The sequence below is a fragment of the Sorex fumeus genome, unplaced genomic scaffold (genome assembly GCF_029834395.1).
Source record: "Sorex fumeus unplaced genomic scaffold, SorFum_2.1 ptg000051l, whole genome shotgun sequence".
Lineage (NCBI taxonomy): Eukaryota > Metazoa > Chordata > Mammalia > Eulipotyphla > Soricidae > Sorex > Sorex fumeus.
Window position 1 is genome coordinate 33,897,943 of NW_026606108.1, and position 25,357 is coordinate 33,923,299.

The 25,357-nt window shown below is 39.9% G+C and overlaps 1 protein-coding gene across 1 annotated transcript in view; it reads right to left on the reverse strand.

Annotated features, from left to right (window-relative positions):
* The window catches only part of CDKL3 (cyclin dependent kinase like 3), a 121,777-nt gene that overhangs the window by 61,297 nt on the left and 35,123 nt on the right, over window positions 1-25,357 (reverse strand). The window contains exons 4-9 of the mRNA XM_056124765.1: window positions 23,015-23,127; window positions 17,240-17,379; window positions 6,347-6,435; window positions 3,574-3,727; window positions 2,995-3,326; window positions 935-1,028 (exon numbers count right to left, since the gene is read on the reverse strand). Of these exons, the coding sequence (XP_055980740.1) occupies window positions 935-1,028; window positions 2,995-3,326; window positions 3,574-3,727; window positions 6,347-6,435; window positions 17,240-17,379; window positions 23,015-23,127 (922 nt within the window). The remainder of the gene's footprint in view (window positions 1-934; window positions 1,029-2,994; window positions 3,327-3,573; window positions 3,728-6,346; window positions 6,436-17,239; window positions 17,380-23,014; window positions 23,128-25,357) is intronic.

A 25,357-nucleotide genomic window follows, 5' to 3' on the forward strand; every position in this document is an offset into this window, starting at 1 on the left:
GAAAATATAAAGGACCACACTGCCTTTTTTTTCTAGTAAAAAATAAGACATTGGAGTTGGAGAGATAGTACAGTGGGTAGGGCACTTGGCTTACGCACAGACAACTGAAGTTCAATTCAATATGTTTGGCCCCTTGCATAATTCCAGGAGTGATCACTGAGTGCAGAGCCAGGAGTAAGTCCTGAGCAGAGCCAGGTATGGCCCAAATAAACAACAACAACAAAATATCCATGTTGCAATTATTATTATTATTATTTTTTGATTTTGGGGTCACACCTGGCAATGCATTGGGGTTACTCCTGGCTCTGCACTCAGGAATTATCGAACCCAGGTTGGCCGCATGCAAGGCAAATGCCTACCCGCTGTGCTATAGCTCCAGCCCCGTTGCAATTATTTTTAGTCTATAGGATGTTAACAAGATTTTGTTAAGTTTGTTAACAAGACTTTGTTAAATTTTGTTAAGTGTAAAACCAGAAGGTCTTGTTTCTAAAGGTGGTAATCTTAATTTATTAAACTAATGTGTTACAAGTAACACATTAAATATGTAAATTAAATTATAAGAAGTTGGCTAAAATTGTGAAAATACTAAGAAATAGCATACACTTATCCCAGGGAGAGGAAAAAATGGAAAACTAAAAGGACATTTTATTTCATTTTATTTTTGCTTTTTGGGTCACACCCGGCAATGTACAGGGGTTATTCCTGGCTCTGCACTCAGGAATTACTCCTGGCGGTGCTCAGGGGACCATATGGGATGCTGGGAATCGAACTCAGGTCAGCCGGTGCAAGGCAAACGCCCTACCCGCTGTGCTATTGCTCCAGCCCTAAAAGTACATTTTAAAAGATATTAGATTCCTAAGCTAAAAAAAAAAGACAACAGGGAGAGAAGGACATTGAAAGAAAACATATTTTCATGACTAGTTTCTTGTCTTACATGTGTGAGAGTTGTATCCTCTTGCCAGTTACTGGATGCAACTTGTGCAATAGGTTGTGAAGAAGTACATCTCTTTTTTGCTCTTTCAGTTAACCTATTATTTTTTTTTAAAAGAGAGAGAAGATATTAGAACTCTCAAGAAGTGCTTCTAGGGACAACAGAGATAGTCCAGCAGGCAAGGTGCTTGCCTTGCACAAGGGCCAACCTGGGTCCAATCCCCAGAACCGCATATGGTCCCTCAAGCACTGCCGGAAGTGATTCTTGAGCTCAGAATCAGGAGTTTAGCCTTGAGCACAGCTGGGTGTGGCCCAGACCCTTCACCCCTACCCCTCAAAAAAGTCCTTCTAAGTTCAGTAATGAACATTGTACTAACTAAGTCCTAGTAGTTGAACACTAAATGGAAATATGAAATTGTCAGTCCTTAAGTGGCCATTGTTCTAAGCAGAGTGATGAGAATGGAGCAGAGGACGGCTGACCCATGGCTAACATCAATGTTGACTATTGTGACATTGCTTCAGCTCTACATTGCACCTTCTATTTTGAATCTGGAATTCTTAACTATTTAATAACTATGCTTACCATCAAAGGCTGATTTATAACCATGGTTATTGCAACCATTTTATGGGGCAGGGGGTGGGAGTTGTAAGTACAACTGGATTCTTTTGTTCTGTCTATTTTTGGTTCAGAACTAGCAGTGCTCAGGATTTAACTTCTGGCTCTGTGTTCAGGGATCAATTCTGGTGGGCTCAGGTAGGACCATATGGGATGCCAGGGATCAAACTCAGGTCAGCCTCATGCAAGACAAGAGCCTTACTCACTGTACTATCATTCTGGCTCTTAAATGGGTTCTTTCTGTTTGGAGCTTGCTGTACCTTGGACTACCTGGGCCGGAGCGATAGCACAGCAGGTAGGGCATTTACCTTGCACGTGCCTGACCTGGGTTCAATCCCTGGCATCTCATATGTTCCCCCAAGCAATTCCAGGAGTATTCCTGAGTGCAGAGCCAGGATTAACCCCTGAGCATTGCCAGGTGTGACCCCCCAAAACAAACAAACAACCCCCCCCACCAAAATAGAATGTCTACTTGCCCTCCACTGCCAATCACTAAGCTTCCTAATTTAGTCCAGACCAGGCTGCCAGAATCCACGCAAGTTACTGAACTTAACCTCTTTCCTCATCTAGATAAGGTAGTTCACCTAAATTTAGAGTTGGCCCTTGTACTTGCCAGACAGAACATAATCATCCACCAAACTTCCCTTGAAGTTTCACATGGCACTAATCACTCAGTTTGTACCAATAGCTAAATCTAAAACTAGCTCAAAAGTTGTTTCTTTCCAAATATTTGACAATAAAAAATATGTGTTTGTGTGTGTGTGGTGGTGGTGAGGGTCAGGGGTCTGGGGTTTAGAGTCAGACTGGCTCTGCTCAAGTTCTACTCCTGTGCTCAGGGATCACCATTGATGGTGATGGTGCTTAGGGAACCATATGTGGTACAGGGGATTGAACCCAGATTGGCCACTAGCAAGGCAAATATACTACCTGCTATACTATTTCTTTGACCCCTCAAAGAATATTTTCAACAATACTTTCTCCTTTTTAATAATTTATAATAGAGAAATAAAGCTTATTGATTTACCAAGGAATATATTAATGCCAGAATTCAGGCCATATTGTTTTGTTTTGTTTCTCTTTAAAACATTAAGTTTTTCTTTTTTTTCTTTCCCCTTTTATAGAATAAATTTTTCTGAGTCTTTAAAAACACACTTTTCCAAAAGGCATTTGTAATAACTTAAACATCTACAAAGTAAAAAAAAAAGTTAATTTCTTCTTTAACAGTTATCAGAAGTATGCAGTAATGGTTCACTATAAGATTATAACTTTAATGTCTTCAAATTTAGTCTATGCACAGTAGTATGAACTTGATTTTTTAAAAAATACCATTAAACTATAAAAGCATTCATTACTTGGGTCTGCTTTGGTTTTGTTCTTCTTTCTAGCCCCCTCCCCTGTACCCACCACTCCCACTGCCCCATCTGCTTTGATTTTTTCTAACAACTCACCTTAAGTTAGAGTGGGAGACATTTGGATTGGTATTTGAAGTCATTAAATGACTGCCAGCTATATTGATAGGTGGCATCACCGTACTACCTCCAGCATGCAGATCATGTTTCATGCCATTAGGGTTACCGATGGGATTGACAGGATGTGGTGGTTCATTTATTACAGGTTTTGTATCTTGAGACACAGTATGAAAACCTGGTTCAATTGCATTCTGTTGGCTACGTCCACCTTCACACACTACCTTTTTGGGTTCTAAAGAAACTCCTTTTCCTCCTTTGACTTTTAACACTCTGACTTTCATGTCCTTGGACCTTTTCTCTTTCTCCAATTCCTGAAACAGATAACATTCAAACACTGAGTCAAGAAAACAATTATTATTGTTTGGTTTTTGGAGCCACACCAGGTAGTGCTCAGGGTTGATTCCTGACTATGCTCAGGGATCACTCCAGGGTTCAGGGGATAGAACCAAGGTCAGTCACGTGCAAAACAAACACCCTCCCCAATCCCAAGACAAGTTATTTTTACCATTAAAGCGGTAACTATAATATAGTTACACTGGTTTTTAAAAATCTGTTCACCTTTCCCAACACTGAAGTAGTCCCCAGTGTATTGGTATAATTTGATTTTTTTTTATCTTTTATAAATTCATTTTCTTTAGAATTCTCTTTTGGTTTTATGAATGAATTGACTTTTGCTTCTTGTAGTAACTTAGCTTTCAGTTCCGGAATGAATCTGATGGAATAAGCATAGCAACAAAAATATTTTTGTCAATGTAGAGTATCTTTAATGGAATGGACAATTTAATAAATTTACATTTTATCTAGGTGTAAATAAGTCATCAATAATGCATGCTGAGAGATTGCACAATATGTACCTAACACAATTTGCTTCCAGGTAAATATATCTTCTTAATATCTCACACTTTTGAGATATGTGTTTCACCACAGAGTCACATCCCTGGCCCAGAATTTTGCCATGAGAATTTATTATAAAAATATTATAAAAACAAAAAATGCCATGAGAATTTATTATAAAAATAAGGAGCTGGCAAAATAAACTAGCAGTCTGAGTGCATGTTTTGCATAAAGTTCAAACCCCAACAAAAACTTTGTCCCCCAACTACCACTAGGAGGAACCTGAGCACTTAGCCAGGAGCTAAGCCTGTAGGTAGTCCCCGTGCATTGCAAGGTTAGACACTCCCCAGCCCCCAATAATAACTAAATAACTTTCTTCAAAAATAGGGATTGGGATTATGTCTTAAAGGGATGGAATGAATGCCTAGAATACACAAGGTTCTGGTTTGAATACACAAGGCCCTTGGTTTGACCCCTGGCCTCTAGCTTTTTTTTTTCTCTAGCCCTTTCTTCTTTTTCTTTCTCTCCCTCCCTCCCTTTCTTCCTGCCTTTCTTCTTCCTTCTGGTATTTTGTTTTTGGGGGCCATACATGGTGGTGCTTGGGGATATTTCTGGCATATTGCTTAGGGGGTCAGCTCCTGGTGGTGTGACCATTAAGTATCAGTGATTAAACCAGCCAAAAAAAAAAAAGATGTTCATTAGCCCTTTGAGCCTTCTCCCAGTCTCCAAAGTAATTTCTTTTAAAATTGAAAATGCATTCACGTGACTCAAAATTCAAGAGGATATCCTGAAAAGTCTCCTTTGCCCATGAGTTATCGTTTCCACTCCTTGAGGCAGCTAACAGTTTGAGTCTTAGAGTAACTCATTCATCAATTCATGAATGAATTCTTCCCTAGGTTCAGTCCACATTTGCCAGTGTTGTGAAGGTACTTGTCTGGGAATAAACAGAATGAGGAGACAAAGAAAACAAAGAACTAGTGTGATTAGTTCAACTAAATAAGAAAAATCACACTTTCAAAACCACTTTCACTACTTCTGTAGTAGTGGACAAAGAACCTTAGGTTCCTTGAAAGATACTTCATATCATAGGAAAATGTCTTCCTCAATGCTTAGGGATTCCAGGAATTGGTACTCAAGGAACTTTCATCCCTGTATAGTAAAATCTGAGTAAATAAATACCCCAGAGAAATAAACTCAATCTATGTAAAATAGTTATGAGTGACTCTTTATTCAATAAATAGTTATTTTTTACCAATGGCATTTTCAATATATCCCCCCCCCTTTTTCTTTGGTTTTAATAAATTCCTTTTTGAAATGCCCAAATTTCTAATTACCCTAACAATTTTAAGTTTTTTTTTCATTTTTAGTCTATCTTCAATGGCAGTTTCTGGATTTTCACTTTTTACTTTTTTTCATTTTTAGTCTATCTTCAATGGCAGTTTCTCGACTCATCACATAACATTTTAAATTGATGTCCATCTGTATGATCTCACATCCTAAGGTCAACTAATTTTGCAAATACTGAGAAGCTTCTTGTTTCTTTCAATGCCCAAATGAAAAATGATGTTGTTTTTTTTTAAGAAAAAGTACAGATGATTTTTAAATCTATCTTGGCATTAAATATTATATATTAAATGTGTAACAAAAGGTCTATAAAAAGCATAATATCTTTTGATAGGGAAAATAAAATAATAGGCATTGAAATAGAATAGATCTGAGAAAAAAATTACTTGGTAAATGAATACTAACTAAAATATATTGATCAAAGATGTCATCCAAAGAGGAAACAGTAGACAATTGTAAAGAGAGACAAAAAAGGGGATAAAGCTAAAAAGTATTGGTTATTTTATTTTATTTTTATTTTGGACCACACTCAGCTATGCTTAAAGCTTACTCCTAACAGCCTCTGGGGACTATATGAGGGTGCAACGCAAGCACCTTACCCGCTCTATCATTTCTCTCGCCCCTGATTATGTATTTATTATCATCTCTGGCCTACATCAGTCATTGAAAGTTTGTGTAAGGAATTTATCATACTGACTAGAATAGTAACTTTATAATAAACGTTAGTTGCATTTATTATTTTTAGCACAGTGGTAGGGCGTTTGCCTTGCATGCGGCTGACCTGGTCGACCTAGATTAGATTCCTCTGCCCCTCTGGGAGATCCTGGCAAGCTACCGAGTATCTCGCCCGCATGGCAAAGCCTGGCAAGCTCCCCATGACATATTGGATATGCCAAACACAGTAACAACAAGTCTCACAACAGAGACGTTACTGGCCCGCTCGAGCAAATTGACTGACAAATGGGAGGACAGTGCAGTGCGACAGAATTTTCATAATTGACTGTAAATAATCAAACCCTGATACAACAACGCAATGAGTTTTTATGAATCGATTTTTCTGCTGTGTTCCACTAGCCTAAATAGCAGTTTTAATGCCAGTAAAACTTTCCAATACAAAACATTTTAAAAGTCCACAGTTACCGAAAGTGCTTACTTTTCAATAAATCCATCTCTAGTAAAATACTCATGATGCAAAAGATCAGTGGATGATATTCTCTCAGATGGATCAATTTGTAAACAAGCCTAGAATGATCAAAAAAAAAAGATTCTAATGTTAAACTCTTTACAGGACTTCATAAGGTAAAAATTAAATTTATATGATAAATGTAGGAGTGATTAATTACCCAGAGGTAAAAGAAAGTTGAAAATATGGAATTAGACCTTAGAAATTTTTTGTTCTCACCTTTTCCCCCGAAGAAATGTGTACATTATTACAGATTAAATATTCTGATCCTAGCCAAAAAAGTTCTCTATTTATACTCAACTTAGCAGACACAAATTAGCTCATTTTCATCTTATAAGTTCTCTTATGTGGAAACTTCCTAAATTACCATTTCCATCTTTCAGAGCCAGAAACATGACAACTATTTGCCAAATTAGAATTTTAATACATACTGCCTGATTCCTAATTTAATTTCACAAATATTTAAATTATCCATTACTAGAATAGCTCTTTTAAGTTATCCTATCATGGAAGTACTTCAACTAAATAGAGGAACAACCCCAAAACCCAAAAGGGAACAATAAAAAAAAAAGAATTTTGATATCAATTTGTACATAAAGTATCTACATGTAGAGAACTATAATTATAGATAGAATACATTAATTAAAATATTAAGACAAAATCTGAATAAAACACTTGCTTAATAATTTTTATTCTTTGGGCCAGAGCAATAGTACAGTGGGTAGGCTGTTTGCCTTGCATTCGCCTGACCCGGATTCAATCCCCAGCATCCCATCTGGTCCCCCAAGTACCGCCAGGGTAATTCCTGAGTGCAGAGCCAGGAGTAAGACCTGAGCATCACCAGGTGTGACCCAGAAAGCAAAATAAATAAATAAATAAAATAAAAATAAATAATTTTTATTCTTCTTCTGAAAGAAGGCAAACCAATAATAAAAAAGATAATTTAAACAAATTATTTATTTATTTACTTTTTGGTTCACACTTGGCGATGCTCAGGGGTTACTCTGACCTCTGCACTCTGGAATTACTCCTGGCAGTGCTTAGGGGACCATATGAGATGCAAGGCAAATGCCCACCCACTGTACTATCGCTCTGGCCTCAAATGATAAGTTTATTGATGCTTACTACATGCCACAGAATTCTTTTATCTAGTCTTTTCCTATTACTCGATCCTAATAACAAATCTACAAGGTAGGTGTTCTTATTTCCATTGAGCAGATGAGATTAATGAGGCACTGAGAAATCAAGTAATCTGTCTGAGATTTCAAAAATTGAAAAACTATCATTAAAATGCAAAAAATTATTATTATTAATATTATTTATTTCAAAATATATGCTTATACAGATTCACAGAAAAGTTGTAGAGATCTGCTATACAACAATTTACAAATAATTAGTAATACTGTATTTTATATTTTTAAATTTCTAAAGAGGATAGATGATTAGTTTTGTCACAAAAAGTTGACTCACGAAGTGAAGTGATCCATTATTAACTGCAGGTTGTAGGAATGCTCAAATCTTAAAACTGCAACTAGCTAAAAAATATGTGCTTGTTTTAGAATATAAAAGTAGTCGATCAGAAAAACTGTATTTTTTCTTTTGGGCCTATACCAGGTGCTGCTCAAAAGATTCTCCTGGCACAGTGCATTGGGGCTTCTCCCAGAAATGCTGAGGGACTGTATAGTGCCAGAAGCAAACTCTAAGCCTTCTGCATATAAGCAAGCACTCCATGACTTTGAGCTATTTCCCTGACACATCAATAAAAATCAGAAATGGCTGGAGAGATGGTAACAGAGTTAAGTGCATGCTTTACATGCAGGAGCGTGGAGTTTGGTCTGTGACACCACCTGGTCCCTGAACACAGAGTCAGGATATGACTACCAAATATGACCTCCAAACAGGAATAATAACAACAAGTTAAGAAAAATACTAAAATACCTGCTCAAGATATAACCTAGTAGAGGCAAACTTCAAAATAGTCCTCGTGTTTAATTCTGAAAATTTAGTATATGTCCTAGTTTGAAAAATGTAAAAATTGTGTGTGTGTGGTGTAAGGGATTAAAACTCAGGACCTCGAACATGTGAGGCACAGACTCTGATTTCTCCAACCCTCACAGTTTCTTAAAACATATATAGAGCAGGGGTGGAGAGATAGCTATAGTCCAGCGGTCGTCTTCAAATCGCATTACGTGTCCAGCCCATCTGATTTTCGTCCATCCCTCTCTGAGAGCCCGGCAAGCTACCGAGAGTATCCAACCCACACAGCAGAGCCTGGCAGGCTCCCCGTGGCATATTCAATATGCCAAAAACAGTAACAACAAGTCTCACAATGGAGATGTTACTGGTGCCCGCTCGAGCAAATTGATGAACAACGGTGCTACAGTGCTACAGTGCTACAGTGGCAAGCAAGACAGCGTCCCTGATTCTCGATCGTTGATGGAGGTTGGAACTTCAAATTCCTTCTTTCACTTGAGTGAAGTGTGATACTCCAAGCATAGCTCATTCGATTCCTCTTTGGGTAACCCAAATAGCGTTTTCATCCTGTTTTTGTAGGACCCAGGTCTCTGAGGCGTATGTTAGTGCAGGGAGAATGGTGGAGTCGAAGAGATGTGCCCAGAGCTGTAGTTTCTTCGTCCTCTTAGCTATTTCTTCGACGCTCTTGAAGGCATTCCACGCTGCTCTCTTTCTCCTGCGCAGCTCAGGTGCCAGGTTGTTCGTCATGTTGAGTTCTCGACCTAGCTACACATAACAGCTGCGTTCAGAGATGTTCATTCCATTGAGAGCAAATGGAACATCAGGAACAAGTCCGTTTTTCATAAACATTGTCTTCGTGAGATTCAGCTGCAGTCTGATCTTTCCACACTCACGATTGAAGTCAGCCAGCATCTGTGCCGCTTGGTTAATGTTTGGTGTTATTAGAACAATGTCATCAGCGAAATGGAGGTGGTGTAGTTGCTGTCTATCTCTACTCCATTACTTACCACTCCAGTTGTTGCATGACATTCTCGAGGGCGGCACTGAAGTGTTTCGGTGAAATGGTATCACCCTGCCAAACCCCTCTCTTTACGTCAATGATCACTTCCTTGTAGAATGGTGAGATCTTGGTGATGAGTCGTCATACTGCTCATGGAAGATCCTGATGTACTGATCATTTAGCTAGGGCTTCGATGCCACTTCAGTCTCAACAGAATCAAAGGCCTTCTTTAAATCGATGAACGTTAGACAGAGCGGCCTCTTGAACTCCTGAGAAACCTCAATGACCTTGGTCACTGTGTGGATATGGTCAATCATGCTGAATCTTTTTCAGAACGCGGCTTGCTCACATGGTTGTCTCTCGTTTAGTGTTCTGCCAATCCTCTTCAGGACAACAAAACAGGCGTTGGTGGTGTCAGTGTCCTCGTCAACATGAACTTGGCCATGAGCATTGATTCATTTGAATGTCTCACATCCTAAATCGGATGCTTACACTTGAATAGATGTGGCTCACTTCTGGCAGTTTCTATCTTCATTATCTACGCACCAACATCCAACTATGATGAAGAAGAAATTGAGAAATTCTACATGTAGCTGGAGAAGTTCTATAAAAATGACCACACCTTCTACAAGATCATTGTTGGTGATTTTATGCCAAGATAGGACCTAGAAGACCAGCCAAAGAACTCCACATCAGGACCCATGGCCTAGAATGGAATGAACAGGGTGAGAGACTGTCTGAGTTCATCATGTCCACCAAGACCATCCATGGTAACTCACAGTTCCAGAAGGCCAAATCTAAACGTAGGACATGGGAGTCTCCTGGTGCGAAGTTCCACAACCAAATTGACCACATCATATTCAATCAATGGTTTTGCCTGACTGATGTCACTGTTGTCCCAAAATTCCAAACAAGATCAACCACCATCTCCTTTGTGCAAAATTCTACTTCACGGAGTGGGGAGAAAAGGCTGCAAAGTTTAAGAAGAGAACTCCCAGAATGACCACCAACTGGGAACTCTTTGGCACTATTGCAGCAACATGGGAAGATGCTGTTGTTGACGACATCGACGAGGAGTACAATCAACTGGTTCAGCATCTCCATGGTTGTGCGAAGAATCCTGAGAGAAAGCCACAAAAAGATTCCTGTCTTCAAAAACTCTCGAGCTCATTTGTCAACGTGGCTTGGCACAGGCCTCAGGCAACCACAAGCTAACATCTGAGCTCACAAAGCAGGGCAGAGAAGCAATAAAGGAAGACCTCAAAGAGTGCTGGCAGATGCGGCAGAAGCTGGGGAAAGTATTGCAACATCCTCCTGTCCTTCGTCAACTACAAGACCAAGATGATTGCCCTCCAACAAGCTGATGGATCTATCACATCTTCCAGAAGGGCAATGGAGAAGATTATCTATGACTTCTACTCGGATCTCTTCAATAGCCACGTCCGATTGCCCACATACCAAATTCCGCAGGATGGATATGTTGTTCCCAACATTCTACCTTCCGAAATCCGACATGCCATTTTGTTGGTAAAGAAGCGAACAGTACCGGGCCCAGACAAGGTCAGACCTGAACACCTGAAGAATCTGCCGTCAGTATTCATCAATACACTGGCTCAGCTCTTCACATGCTATCTGTCTAATACAAGTTTCCATCCCAGTGGAAAACCAGCAGGACCATTCTACTGTACCAGAAGGGAGACATCCACAATATTGGCAACTATCGACTGATCTGCCTATTGTCCATCATCTACAAGCTGTTCACTCAAACTAATGGTAAATGCAAAATTTTTTAATGAACCTTTAAACTATAATGCTGAGTTAAAGGTGTCACAAAGAAGAGCATGAAATGTATGGTTTCATTTATATAACCTAGAAAATGTAAACTTATCTCTAATGACACACAGCCAATCCGCAGTTGTTTGGGGGAGAAATACAAGGGAAAGATGGATGGGTTGCAAAATACAAGGAACTATTGGGGTGTAACAGAATGTGGTGGTAGTTTCACAAATATATATATATATATATATATATATATATACATATACTTATCAAAAATACAATCATTTGGTAAAGCCTTCAGGGTCAGGGGAATGAGACCCATTGTAATTACTGGTTTTGACATATCAAGTACACAACGGATAGCTTGCGAGGCTCTGCCGTGCGGACGGAATACTCTCGGTAGCTTGCCAGGCTTTCCTGACGCCCCGTTCGCTCTCAATGTAACGACCATCTCCGAATGCAACAGCTATGTGTACCTAGGTCGAGAAGTCAACATGACAAATGACCTGGCACCAGAGCTGCGCAGGAGGAAGAGAGCAGCTTGGAATGCCTTCAAGAGCTTCGAAGAAATAGCTAAGAAAGAGGACGAAGAACCTCCAGCTCCGGGCACATCTCTTTGATTCTACTGTTCTTCCTGCATTAACATACGTCTCAGAGACCTGGGCCCTATGCTAACAGGATGAGAACACTATTCGGGTCTCCCAAAGAGGAACTGAAAGAGCTATGCTTGGAATATCACGTTTCACTCAAATGAGAGAAAGAATCCGGAGTTCCGACCTCCGTCGACGATCAAGAATCAGGGACGCTGTCTCATTTGCCAAGGTGTCAAAAATCAGATGGGCTGGTCATGTAATGAGATTTAAAGACGACCGCTGGACTAGAGCTGTTACCAACTGGATTCCATGGGATGTCAAAAGACCACATGGCCGCCCATCTACCAGATGGTCAGACTTCTTCATCAAGATCATGAACGATCGGTTTGAGGCTCTTCATGTTCCTAGAGTGAACAGACGCCATTGGGCTACACTAGCACGCAACAGGGACAAATGGAGACGTTACTGGTGCCCGCTCGAGCAAATCGACGATTAACGGGAAGTCAAGTGATCAAGTGATCAAAAATACATTAAACGTTTTTGTAACCATATAAAAATAGTGGAAACAATTTGTGTTGGCAGAGATGTGGTGAAAAAGGAACTCTCATATACTGATGGTAGAAATGTTGTTTTGTTCACAACCTGTGGAAAACAGTATATAGAGTCCACAAGTAAACTTAGAATTGAGCTGCCATATGATCCAGCAATTCCACTTTTGGGTATATACTCCCAGGACAAAAAAAATTCATTGGAAAGGACATATGCACATCATTATTCATTGCAGCACTTTGTACAATAAGATATGGAATCAACCTAGTGTCCAAAGACAGATGAACAGATTATGAAGATGTGGTATATACACACATAATGGAAGAAATGATGAAATTATTCAATTTGTTGCAACCTGGATGAACTGAAGATACCATGTTGACCGAAGTTAGCCAGAAGGACAAACACAGAATGATCTAATTTATCTGTGAGATCATTAAGACAGAGTAACTGGACAAGGAAAAGCAATGTTTTGTTTTATTATTATTACTATTATTTTGGTTCAGGTCCACACCCAGTGGTACTCAGGGCGGCTTACTCCTGCTCTGCCCTCAGAAATCATTCCTGGCAAGGCTTGGAGACCATACGGGATGCTGGGGATTGAACCCTGGTTGGCTGCATGCAAGGCAAATGCCTTCCCCACTATATTATCACTCCAGACCCTGGAATATAATGTTTTAAAGGGGGGCTTCCTAGATTACTCTATACCCCAGAGAATAGAGAGAAGGACAGAGAAGGAAAGAAACAAGACAAGAAGAAAGAATATGAGAAAGGGGGACGAGGGTCAGGGGCCTTGGGTATACTGGTATAATGTGGGACTAGTATAGCTATAGATACAAACCACAGACTCAACAACACTGAAATATGAGATCCAAACCATAACTACCAAACTTTATAATGTGCCTATTAAGGTGACAGGCTGGTAGGGAGTCAAGAGGGGAGGAAACGGGAACACTGCTGGACGGAAGTTGGCACTGGTAGTGGAATTGGTGCTAGAATATTATAGATCTATTGATAATTTTGTAAATCATGTATCTTTACATTAAAAATTAACAAAATAAAAGTGTGTAATTTACTGTGCATAGATTCTACCATATTAAAGTTGCTTGGAAAATTTAAATCTAGGGAAAATACACCTCTTAGCCAGATATTAATATGTATTTTAAGTTAAAAAAATCAATAAAATAATACTTATAATAAAAGAGAAATCATTTACATAGAACAAATCCAAGCTGTATAAGATAAATGTGACAGGCAAAATAAACAGATTATTCAAGTTGAAAGAGGTATTCAGAAAAGACTAATATACTTATTATTTGACAAATAAATATGAGAAATGACTAATATTATTTGACAAATAAATATGAGAAACAACTATAATTGATAGATTAAGGGTTTTTTTTTTAGTTTGGGGGCCATATCTGGTGGTGCCTAGGGGCTACTGCTGGCACTGTTTAGTAGTTGCTTCTAGCAGTGCTCAAGGCCCATATTTGGTCTTGGGGGAGCAGATTCCAGTCTCCAGCATAAAGGCAAATACTCAGCCACTGAGCTATTTCTATTTCTCTGGCCCAGACTAAGATTCTTATAAGAGACACTAAAAGAATCTCTGGACCGATCAGCTCGCTGCGGAGATGCCTTTGGACTTTAAGCCAGGCCGACTTCACTGAGGTGCCTCAGACGGGAGCAGGCATTGGACAATGCCCTTACCCTGCCCCCTAAGAACCCCAGGGGCCACCAACTTCCAGAACCCAATGAGAAGTGCAGGTACATGGGTTCAGTGATGGCAAACTCCAGGACTCAAGGGATGGACCGGTGCTTCTCATCCCGCCCCCGCCCCCCACCAAGGGACCCTGGAGGTCACGCCTATAAACTTCATCTGGCTGCTACTTAAGCTCCTTAACCTCCATGATACAGAGACACACAAAAACTTGCTGCAGAGATTTCTCCAGGCCCTAATTATCTAAACTTTTAGAATTACAGGTAACAAACAATACAAAAGAGAGTATGGGGGAGATTGTCTGCCATAGAGGCAGGAATGGGATGGGAAGGATACTGGGGACATTGGTGGTGGAAGATATGCACTGGTGGAGGGATGGGTAGTTGATCATTGTATGACTGAAACTCAAACAGGAAAGCTTTGTAACTGTATCTCGTGGTGATTCAATTAAAAAAAAAGATTCTTATAAGAAATACAAATGAAGGGATGTGTATTTGATCATTGTATAATTGAAACCCAAGCACAAAATTTTGTAAGTCTACAACTGTACCTCATGATGTCTCACTAATAAAAATAAAAAATTAAAAATTAAAAAAAAGAAATACAAATGATGAGGCTGTAGTGATAGTACAGCAGGCCTGCTTTGAGTTTGATCCCTGGCACGCAACATGGTCCCCTACAGGCCAGGAGTAAGCTCTGAGCACAACCGGGTGTGATCCAAAAATGAAGCCAAAATATGAAAAAAGAATACAAATGAGCAATTAATATTAGGAAAACATTTAACCACTCAAAATATGTAAAAGAAAAAAAGATATTATTCCTAGTTTAAAATTGGCAAAGATTTTAAAATGAGAGTACTGGGATAGAACTCCAGGGGCTAGTGAACATGACTCACATGCTTGAGACGCAGGTTTAATCCCTGGCACTGCATGGGTCTACACACCACCAGGAGCAACCCCTGAACACCATGCTAGGAATAACCCCTGAGGATATCAGGGTGTGGCCCCGAAACCCCCAAATATTGGCATTTTAAAAATTACAATATCTGATGCTAGATTGAGAGTAGGAATTAACATCCAATGCTACTTAAGATTACTCAAATAGCATTGACCACTTTTGTTTTGCTTTGTTTTGTTTTGGGACTATCGCCTGTTGTACTCAAGGCTTACCCCTGGCTCAGTGAACCCTATGTGGTGCCATGAATCCAACCAGGGGTCAGCTACATGCAAGGCAAATGCTTTACTTGCTGTGCTATCTCTTCTGCCATCATGTTGCATTAGATATAAATGTTCAAAATTATGTGACTGCCTCTTTAATAACACAGGTATATTTAAATATACCAAGTGAAAATAAACAGCAGTGTACCAGTGTGATACTAAAAAAGCATGAATTTTTATGCAGATATTTGGTTGGAGGAGTCTAAAAGTATAGAAACCAAAACATTAATAGTAATTTTTGGAGGGCCCACACCCAGCAGTGCTCCCATCTCTTCGCTCAGGGATCATTCTGGGCAGGGCATAGGAGATCATGTGGGGTGCTGGGGACCTAATCTGGGTCAACCCGATGCAAGGCAAACGTCCTACACACTGTATTGTCTCTTCAGCCTCAAATTAGGAACATTTTAACTTTTCTTTTTAATATCATAAATTTTCTACTTTTTCTATAATTACTGTTTCCCTTTACAATTGGAATAAGTTTTTAAAAATTAAAAATACAGGGGCTGGAGTGATAGTACAGTGGGTAGGGTGCTTGCCTTGCACACAGCCGACTGGGGCTCGGTCCCCAGCATCCCATATGGTCCCCTGAGCACCGCAAGTTGTGCTTCCTGAGTGCAGAGGCAGAAGTAACCCCTGAGCATCGCCAGGTGTGACCCAAAAAGTAAAATAATATTAATAATAAATTAAAACTTCAATGTGATAGTAGAGGTTATTCCTATAAGTACTATACTGCACCTGCTTTGAAATTTAGGTAACCACTTTTTTAAAGAGTTGTGCACTGTATATATGATACCTTCACTGGGGGCCTCGGAGATAGTTCAAAGGGCTGGCACACATGCTTAGCATGCAGGAGGTCTGGGTTAAATCCCTGGCACTGTATGGTCCCCAGCATTGCTAAGAGTAACCTCCGGCACTAAACTCAGAGAGTAGCATTTTTGGGTGTTGCCCTCTGCCCCCCAAAATGAATACTTTAAGTAGCTTTAGGAAAGGAAATTAGTTAAGGACAATATGTAGAAAATTTATTCTGCGTAGTAAACTCTCTTGCCTTTGGAATTTTATACTAAGTATATTACCATAATTATTGTCTATTTTTAAATGAAATTTAAATTATCTGTATTATCTATAGTATATAAAGATACACATTAAGGGAACAACAAATGGCCAAAGGCAACAGAACTGTAAAGTTGGTCTACAGAATGGAGCTTAACAGGGTTAGGGAGGGTGGATGAAAGAGATACATGGGGCAATGGTGGAGGGAAGTAGGCATCCCAGTGTTGGAAAAATCTATGCATGAAACTATTATTAACAGGTTGTAAATCATAGTACCACAGTTAAAATGCAAAAAATAAAATAATTAAAAGCACTATAATTGTTCTCCAACTCAGGGTGAATTTTAGCATTGGAATTAAATTAAATTTTGTATTTGATATTAAAATACAGTCTTGTAGATATCCTAGGATGCCACTGCATAAGAAACAGATCCCTGAGACTAGGGGGATTACTCAAAGAATTAAAGATTATGACCTCTATCCTCAAGGCCCTGAGGTGAACTCCCAGCATCACATGGCCCTACAAGTATCACCAAGTATGGCGGTGGTGGACCCCCATACCTCAGGGTCCCAGCACAAACCATTAGGCTTGAATAGTGAGGTTAAATATTTCATGGTGTCGCCCCTTGGTGTCCCTGAGCACTGCTGGAGAGGTAAACAAAACACCCTAAACAACAGATCTCTAACTTAGTTGTTAGAAGGCAGTAATAAACATGTTAAGTAAGTCCTTGGAATATTTCTAGCTTATTTTTATCATTAAATTTAAGATAAACTGAAAATAGTGGACAGGATTATCCTAGAGGTTTTCAGTTCTAATTATCTATGAATTCTAGTATCTCTGAATTAAAGACAAAGACAGAGGACTATAATACTTCTTATCAGATAGCACTATGAGTCCTTTTGGAAGTTCATTAAAGTAATACCTAAAACTATATGACAATTTATATAAACCCCCCTTGCCCATATCTGTAATCTCTTAACATACATGAACTATATCTGCTAACAATCCATTTAGTTTTGGGTACTTTTTTCTTGCATTTTTGTGGTGTTGAACTTGAGGAAGGGCCACCCCAGCAAAAACGGGACTCTTAGAAAAGATACTCTGCAAATGAGGTGTCAAATTGCCTGAAAAGAGAAGGAAAAAGGCATATAATGGAGTAATTATTTACAAGAAAAATAATCAAATTGCTCTATGGTAGAGGTTGCCAAATTTATTTGGCCAACCATCCCCTTTTAAGAAAAAAAGAAAATTATTCAGTCACTTCCTAAAAATCTTTTTTCTTTAAGCTAACAAACAGAAAGCTCTTCCAAATTGCACCAGAGGCCACTACTGCCCCCTGTCTTATCCAAGCACCTCAGAAGGCAGTGTCACCACTTTGGGAAACACTGCTCTATGGTCTACATTGAGTTATAAAAAGGAAAAATAACAATTATGTTATTCAAATGTTTTTAAGTTGTGAAACTATATCATAAAACACTGAAGTTGGTCCTGGAGCAATAGTACAGCAGGTAGGGCATTTGCCTGGCACATGGCCAATCCGTGCTCAATCCCTAGTATCCGATATGGTCCCTGGAGCACCACCAAGAGTTATTCCTGAGTACAGAGCCAGGAGTAACCCCTATGCATTGCTGGGTATGACCCAAAAAGCCAAAAATAAAAAACCCACTGAAGATTCCCCAGGATCTACTGATAGCATAAAGGCAGTAGAGAATGTAAAACCAATAAACTGGGGCAAGGTTGTGGGGTGGGGAATAAGTTATAGAAGGGAACACTAGGAAAATCATGGAGGGGAAATATGCTTGTCACAGAGACAGGTTTAGGGGCTGGAGGGAAACTGGAGATACTAGTGGAGAGTAGAGGTCACTGGTGAAGGGACTGGTGTTAGAAGATTGTAGGCCTGAAACTCAATCATAAATATCTTTGTAACTTTGTATTTTATGGTGATTATATTAAAAAAAAAAACTAAAAAACACACCAGATGTGGCTAAAGAGATAGTAAAGGGGCAAAGTGCTAAGGTGCTTGCATTGAACTTGGCTGACCCCTGTTCCATCCTAGTACCACATCTGAGCACAAAGCCACAAGTAGTCCCTGAGCATTGGTAAGTGTGGTCCAAAACCAAACCTGCCCCAAAAGGAGAGAATGAAAATCAGAATAATTTCCTTTTGAGAGATCCTCCAGACCTCATGCCAGGCTGAGTCTCATCAAGGGCACCCCAGAGGGGGATGGGTGAGCCCACCACCTGCCCAAACAGAGCTCCAGCAACCAAAACCTCCAGAACCCAATCACCACTATGCTCAGGACTGGAGCCTCACCCAGGAATGAATCTGTTGAAAAACTCAGGTATACGGGTTTTGTGACCAGAATCTTCAGGCTCTCACAGAGTCATGGATGGGCGACCTTCCCCCATGCCCACAAACTGCGTCTAGTGCTATATAAGCTCATTACCTGGCCATAATCCAGAGACTCATAAATCTCAGAAGAGATCAAAAAGTGGCAGAGAAGCCCCAGTCCCCAAAGTCACCATTTAGTTAAAAATTTAACTCCAGATGTATCGTTCCATTTAAAGGTTTAGAATTCCTGGAGTGCACAGCCGTGCAACATCTCATATTCTATCTATGCCACTGACATACCAGGAGTAACACACCACATTGGATGGGATGTAAAGTAGAAGGCAACCAATCTCGATTAAGAAAATATTAGCGAATGGACACTGGTGAAGGTTTGGGTGTTTCATTTTATGACCAAGACTTAAATCCGAAAGCTTTGTAACTGCTCTCATGGTGATTCAATAAATAAAATTATATATAAAAAAGAAAATATTAGCACACAAGACTCAAGCAATCTTTTATACAAGGGTTTAATGGCTCCAGGGTGAGGTACAGCAATCTTTACACACTTTTCTTTAAGGAAATCTTTTTTGATCATTTTTAGCAAGTTATTCATAACAAGCAATACAAAATATTTAGGGCCTGCTATTGGGGCAGGCTTGAGTGGTGGTTGGAAAAATTAGGAATGATGGTGGTGGGAATGTATAATGGTGGTGGGATAGGTGTTGGAATACTGAATATAATAAATCATCGTGAACAACTTTATAAAAATAAAATTAAATTAAAAAATAAATAATAAAAATAGAATAATTACCTTTTCCCAAAATGATGTAATATATAATGCTACCAGGTAAAGTACATCCAAAGTTGTACATATATCCATATGGGTAGCTAAACATTTTACCTAGCATGTGTACAGCAGCAAAATCTTAAGCAAAACAGCTAAGGTATTAAAGTGATTTGGAAACAAATATTCCAAAGAAGAAACAAGGTTAGGGAGTAATAGAAGAATAAAAATTTTAAATAGTGGGGCCGGAGAGATAGTACAGTAGGTAGGGTGTTTGCTTTGCACATGGCTGATCTGGGTTCAATCCCAGGCATCCCACATGGTCCCCCAAGCACCTCAAGAAGTGATCCATGAATGCAGAGCCAGGAATAACCCCTGATCACAGACAGTATGGTCCCCAAACAAACAAAAAAACCCCAAAAAGTCATTTAAATAGGAATCTAGAGAGTACCAGTTTGGCAACAACTACTTCTATTACTTTGTGTTTTTGTGTTTGAGTCACACCCAGTGATGCCCAGGGATCACTCCTAGCAGTGCACAGGGGATGCCACACACCCAGTGATGCCCAGGGGTTATTCCTGGCAGTGCTAAGGGGATGCCATATAGAATGCCAGAAATGAAATTTAGATTGGCTACATATAGGGCAAGCACCATACCTGTTTTACTATCACTCTGGCCCTTAGTTTTATTACTTTGGGCAAACCTCTTCCCTTTCAGTATTCCTCTGTAAAGTGATGGTATCAATCTAATAACTTTAGAGATGATGGCATCATCTCAAAAGTTATTACCTCAGGGACTGGAGCGATAGCACAGGGGGTAGGGCGTTTGCCTTGCACATGGCCGACCCAGGTTCGATTCCCAGCATCCCATATGGTTCCCTGAGCACCGCCAGGAGTGACTCCTGAGTGCAGAGCCAGGAGTAACTCCTGAGCATTGCCAGGTGTGATCCAAAAAGAAAAATAAATAAAGTTATTACCCCAAACATTATTTTTTTTGTTTTATTTAAGTGCCAGGGATCAAACACAGAGCCTCACACATACAAAGCAATTGGTCTACCACTGAGCTATACTAGTGATACCATTAATATTCATTTTATAGCAAGAACTTTAAAGATGACACCCAAAGGTGATACATTAAGCCTTTGGGTTGTATAAACACACAACTATATATATATGTATATATATACATACATAGTCATAGACATGCATATATAATAGTATATATATTTTATATACAATGTAATTGTATATAATTATGCATATATAATTGTTCATTGATTTGCTCAAGCGGACACCAGTAATGTCTCCATTGTGAGACTTGTTGTTAATTTTTGGCATATCGAATATGCCACAGGTAGCTTGCCAGGCTCTGCCATGCGGGTGGGATACTCTTGGTAGCTTGCCAGGCTCTCTGATACACACACACACACACACACACACACACACACACATATATATAGAGAGAGAGAGCACAGAGTGGGTAAGGCATCTGCCTTGCACGTGGCCGACCGGTCGGCCCAGGTTCGTTTCCTCTGCCCCTCTTGGAGAGCCTGGCAAGCTACCAAGAGTTTATCGCCCGCACGGCAAAGCCTGGAAAGCTCCCCATGACGTATTCGATATGCCAAACACAGTAATAACAAGTCTCACAATGGAGGTGTTACTGGGCCCGCTCTAGTAAATCAATGAACAACGGGAGGACAGTGCTACAGTGCTATATCCATAATTCACACGGGATTTTTTGTTTTATTTTATTTTTTGATGGGGGGTGCTACATTCAACAGTGCTCAGTGCTTACTGCTGGTTCTGTGCTCAGGGATAATTTCCAGTGTTCAAGGGACCATCTGTGGTACTGGGAGATTTGAACTGGGGTTGGCCATGTGCAAGGCAAGTGCCCTAGCCTGTACTATCTATCTATTTCATATTTCACTTTTTAAGCTGTTTGTTGTACTTCTTATGATCCTATAACCACATGTTTTATAAATAGCTTTCTCGCCATGAAAAGGGCTCCTTAAGCTCCTCATTCAGAATTGCATATGAAAAAGAATTTGAGTCATTGGATGTCTGGTAGGTGGCTCAGAAGCTAACGCACCTGCCCCATAACCAAGATGCCATGAGTTGAATCCCTGGGACTACCACTTATACCTGGCATAATACTGGCAGCTCTGCTGTCTGAGAGACCCACAACCACAAGCACGGTAGCCAGGTAAGTATATGAGAGCACTAACAGGCCCTCTCATATCTCAACAGGCTGGAGAGATACCTCAAGGGGCATGAAGATTTTGCTTTGATCCCTGGCTCTGCACCATCCCCTGAGCACTGTCAGGAGTGATCCCTGAGGACAGAGCTTGGAGTATTCCCTTAGCACTTCGGTGTTTCAAAAACAAAAATAAAATAAAATAAATAAATGGGAGTGCTGGAGAGATTATACAGTGGGTAAGGCACTTGCCTTGCACATGACTGACCCGGGTTCAACTCCTGGCACCCCATATGGTCCCCAAAGCACCACCAGGAGTAATTCCTGAGTGCAGAGACAGGAGTAACCCCTGAGCACAGCTGGGTGTGCCCTTTCAAAATACCAAACAAACAAACGAACAAAAAAATGGAACCAGAGAGATTGTATAGGAGGTAAAGCACTTGTCTTGCATGCAGATGACTACTTCAGTCCCTGGTACCACATATGGTCCCATAGGTACTTCCAGGAGAAACCCCAGAGAACAGACCAAGAGTTAGTCCTAAGTACCAACAGGTATGCAACCCCCCATAATGAGTATGCAACAGAATGTGCTTAAATAGCATAACTAAAGTGTGCAACCCTTAGAAAGTGCAGGTGCAATCACTGAAACCAAAAGAGCATGACCCCTGATGAACACTGCAATTCAGAGTGTGAGCACCGTAATGTGCACCTCCAGGTACACACCACATCTCAACTCGCACTCAGTCCCCAGTCATCAAAGCTGTTATTAAATTCAGTGGAGCCAGAGAGACAGTACAGCAGGTAGAATTTCAGTCTTGCAAGTGGCTCACACAGGTTTGATCTCTGGCACTACATATGGTTCACCCAAGCCTGCCAAGAGTGCTCCCTCAATGCAGAGCCAGGAGTAAGTCCTGAGCACTACTGGGTGTGGCCCAAAACAAAAACAAAACATACTCAAAGCAGATCACTAAATATTTCAGCTCTCATCAAATGTATTTTAAATATTATTTAGCTATCATGCTATGTAATGTATGTATGTAATAACAGTTTTACTCATAAATAACTGATTTTATATTTCTAATTAATTTTAAAAAGCATTTATATGTTTTATTATTGGAAATCCTCTTTCAGAGGTACAAGTATTTGTAGAAACCAAGATCAAAAGCAACTTTCAGACAAACTGAAGTAGTTTTCTATTATACTATTTTTCTTAGCACCAACCATCAACATATGGCTTAGCTATTTGCATCCTGGCAAAGAAAATATTATTTGTAAAGACAGGGGAGAATATTCTACTTTCTTTATCAGCCCAAGGCTTCCATCTGCTGCCATCTACCAAAACAATATGTTTCCCAATTCCTACAAAGAATTAACTAAATCTTAAAACCAAGCATAATTTATCTGTCTATATTTATTTTAGGCATTTTACAGTACATTTAAGTAATACTTACCTACTTTTAAAACAATTTTATAAAGTAAGTCCAAATCAGAGCTGCAAGGAAGATAGGGACTTCCAGTGGCCATCTCAATGATCATGCAGCCCAAAGCCCAGATATCTACAGGTCTGACATAAACAAAAACAAATTTTCTTTTAATGAAGAATTATGTAAAATGTATTCCCTAAAAACTTTTTTGGGGGGATCTCCCATGCTGGGTGATAAGATGCAGAGAGACCAAAGAACCATGCCATATTGGAAATCTCACTGAGCATCTCTAAATGCCAGACATGTGCTCCAGTCCATTGAGTTAACTCCTGCTAAAAATGTTTTAAATAAAGGCAAAGGTGTTGAGGAGATAAATCAAAGGGCTATGTGCAGGCTTTACATGTGGGATGCACAGATTCAACCCCAACACTGCATGGTTTTCAGTGAACCACCAGGAGTGACCTCTGAGTAGCCAGGACTAGTCCTTGAGCACTGTTGTATTTAACTCCCAAACCAAAATAAATAAGTTAAGGGCAAAACAAAAATGAATGGGCAAGTGGCATCATTTATAAATTTCACTATATCATATGCCAAACTTAGGATGCTTATTAAAAACTATCATCTTTTATTAACAACATTAAGTTTAAGTTAATGAGAAGCCATTCAGTAGTTAAGAAAAAAGAATTATTTTTAAATGATTCATATACTTTTATATAATTATCATTAATGGTTTACTAATTAGAATAGTTATTAAAATCTGTACTTACAAAGTCAAAAAACTCAAATGTTTTACCACTTAAATTTTATATGTTTATCTTAACCTATTATGAGTCACCCATAATTAAAATTTTCTCCACACATAATCGGCTTTTCAAGGAATAGCTTATATAAGTGAAATTTTTAATTATTTTTAATGTTTCTGGGTCACACTTGGAGGAACTAGGGCTGACTCCCAGCTCTGTGCACATGGTTCACTGCTGGGGGAGTATCCCCTGAGCAACACCAGGTGTGAGTCCCCCCAAGTACATATGTTGAAACTACAGAAATCAAGATGGTATGGCTTTGGAGAAAGAAGAAACAAATAGAGCAAGACAACAGAGTTCATAAATATATAAGTATACTCAACTGATCTTTGACAAAAGGATAAAGGCTATTCAGTAGACAAAGGAACATGTTTTCAACTGGTGACACTAGAACATACATGTGCAACATACACCATATGTATGGAAAAACATTGACATTAGACATAGGTCTGATTTTTTAAAAAAATAACTCAAAATGGATCACAGGAGCTGAAGAACCAGTGTACTGGGTAAAGTGCTTATCGTGCATGCAGCCAATCTTGGTTTGATTTCCAGTACCACATATGGTTCCCTTTAGCACAAAGCAAGCATCACAACTAAAGGAGTACAAAACTCAGAGAGCAACACAGCTTAAAAAAAAAAAGAGTATGAGAGGCTGGAGAGGTAGTATAGGGGGAAGGTGCTTGCCTTGCCTGCGAGCAATCAAAGTTCAATCCTTAGTACTGTACATGTCCCTCAAGCCCCACCAGGAGTGTTCTCTGAGCATAGAACCAAGAATAAATTTTGAGCACCACTGGATGTGATCCAAAGTTCCCCACCTTCAAAAAACTTAAACAACATAAGAATATGGGCCAGAGAGATAGTACAGTAGGTAAAATACTGGGCTTGAATGTAGTCAATCCTATTTTGTTTCCTTCCACCACATATGGTGCGTTGAGCAGCAAGCCAGGAAGTCCCTGAGCACCTCCAGGTGAAAAAAAAGAAAGAAAGAAAGTGGGGAGATAAAGAAAGGAAAAGCCAAGTCCTAAATTTGGAGAAAAAAATTGTAAAAATACGCTACCTGATAAATGACTTGCATCCTAAATATACAAAGCACTCTTAAAATTAAACAATGAGTTCAGAGCTGCAGAGGTAGCTCAGATAGCTCTCAGCATTCTGAACAGCCAACGGGGTCTTAGAATTTCTGCCTTAGTCAATGTGGGTGCCCGTTGCCTATTCTGCCTCAGGGAGAGCACCATTAAAGGAAACCATCAGGTCGCCCGGCGGAGCCCAGGCCCAAAGTGGGACAGGGGCGGTGCACCATGGGCGGAGTTACCACAGCTCTCAGTGCTATGGGCGTTGACAGAGGTCTCTATTTTAACACGTCGGAATTAGGGCTCTTCAGGTCCAACTCGGCACCACTGAGAAAGTGGGTCCTGGAATTGAGGGGGTGCCTCGGGTTCCCACCATGGAGCCCTGGGGATTCACCACCAGAAGGGCGGCCTTGGCTCCATTTCTTCCCCAGACGAGCCCACATCACCCACAGCATATTATGGAGGAAAACCTCCCTGAGCACCAAGTGTCTGGA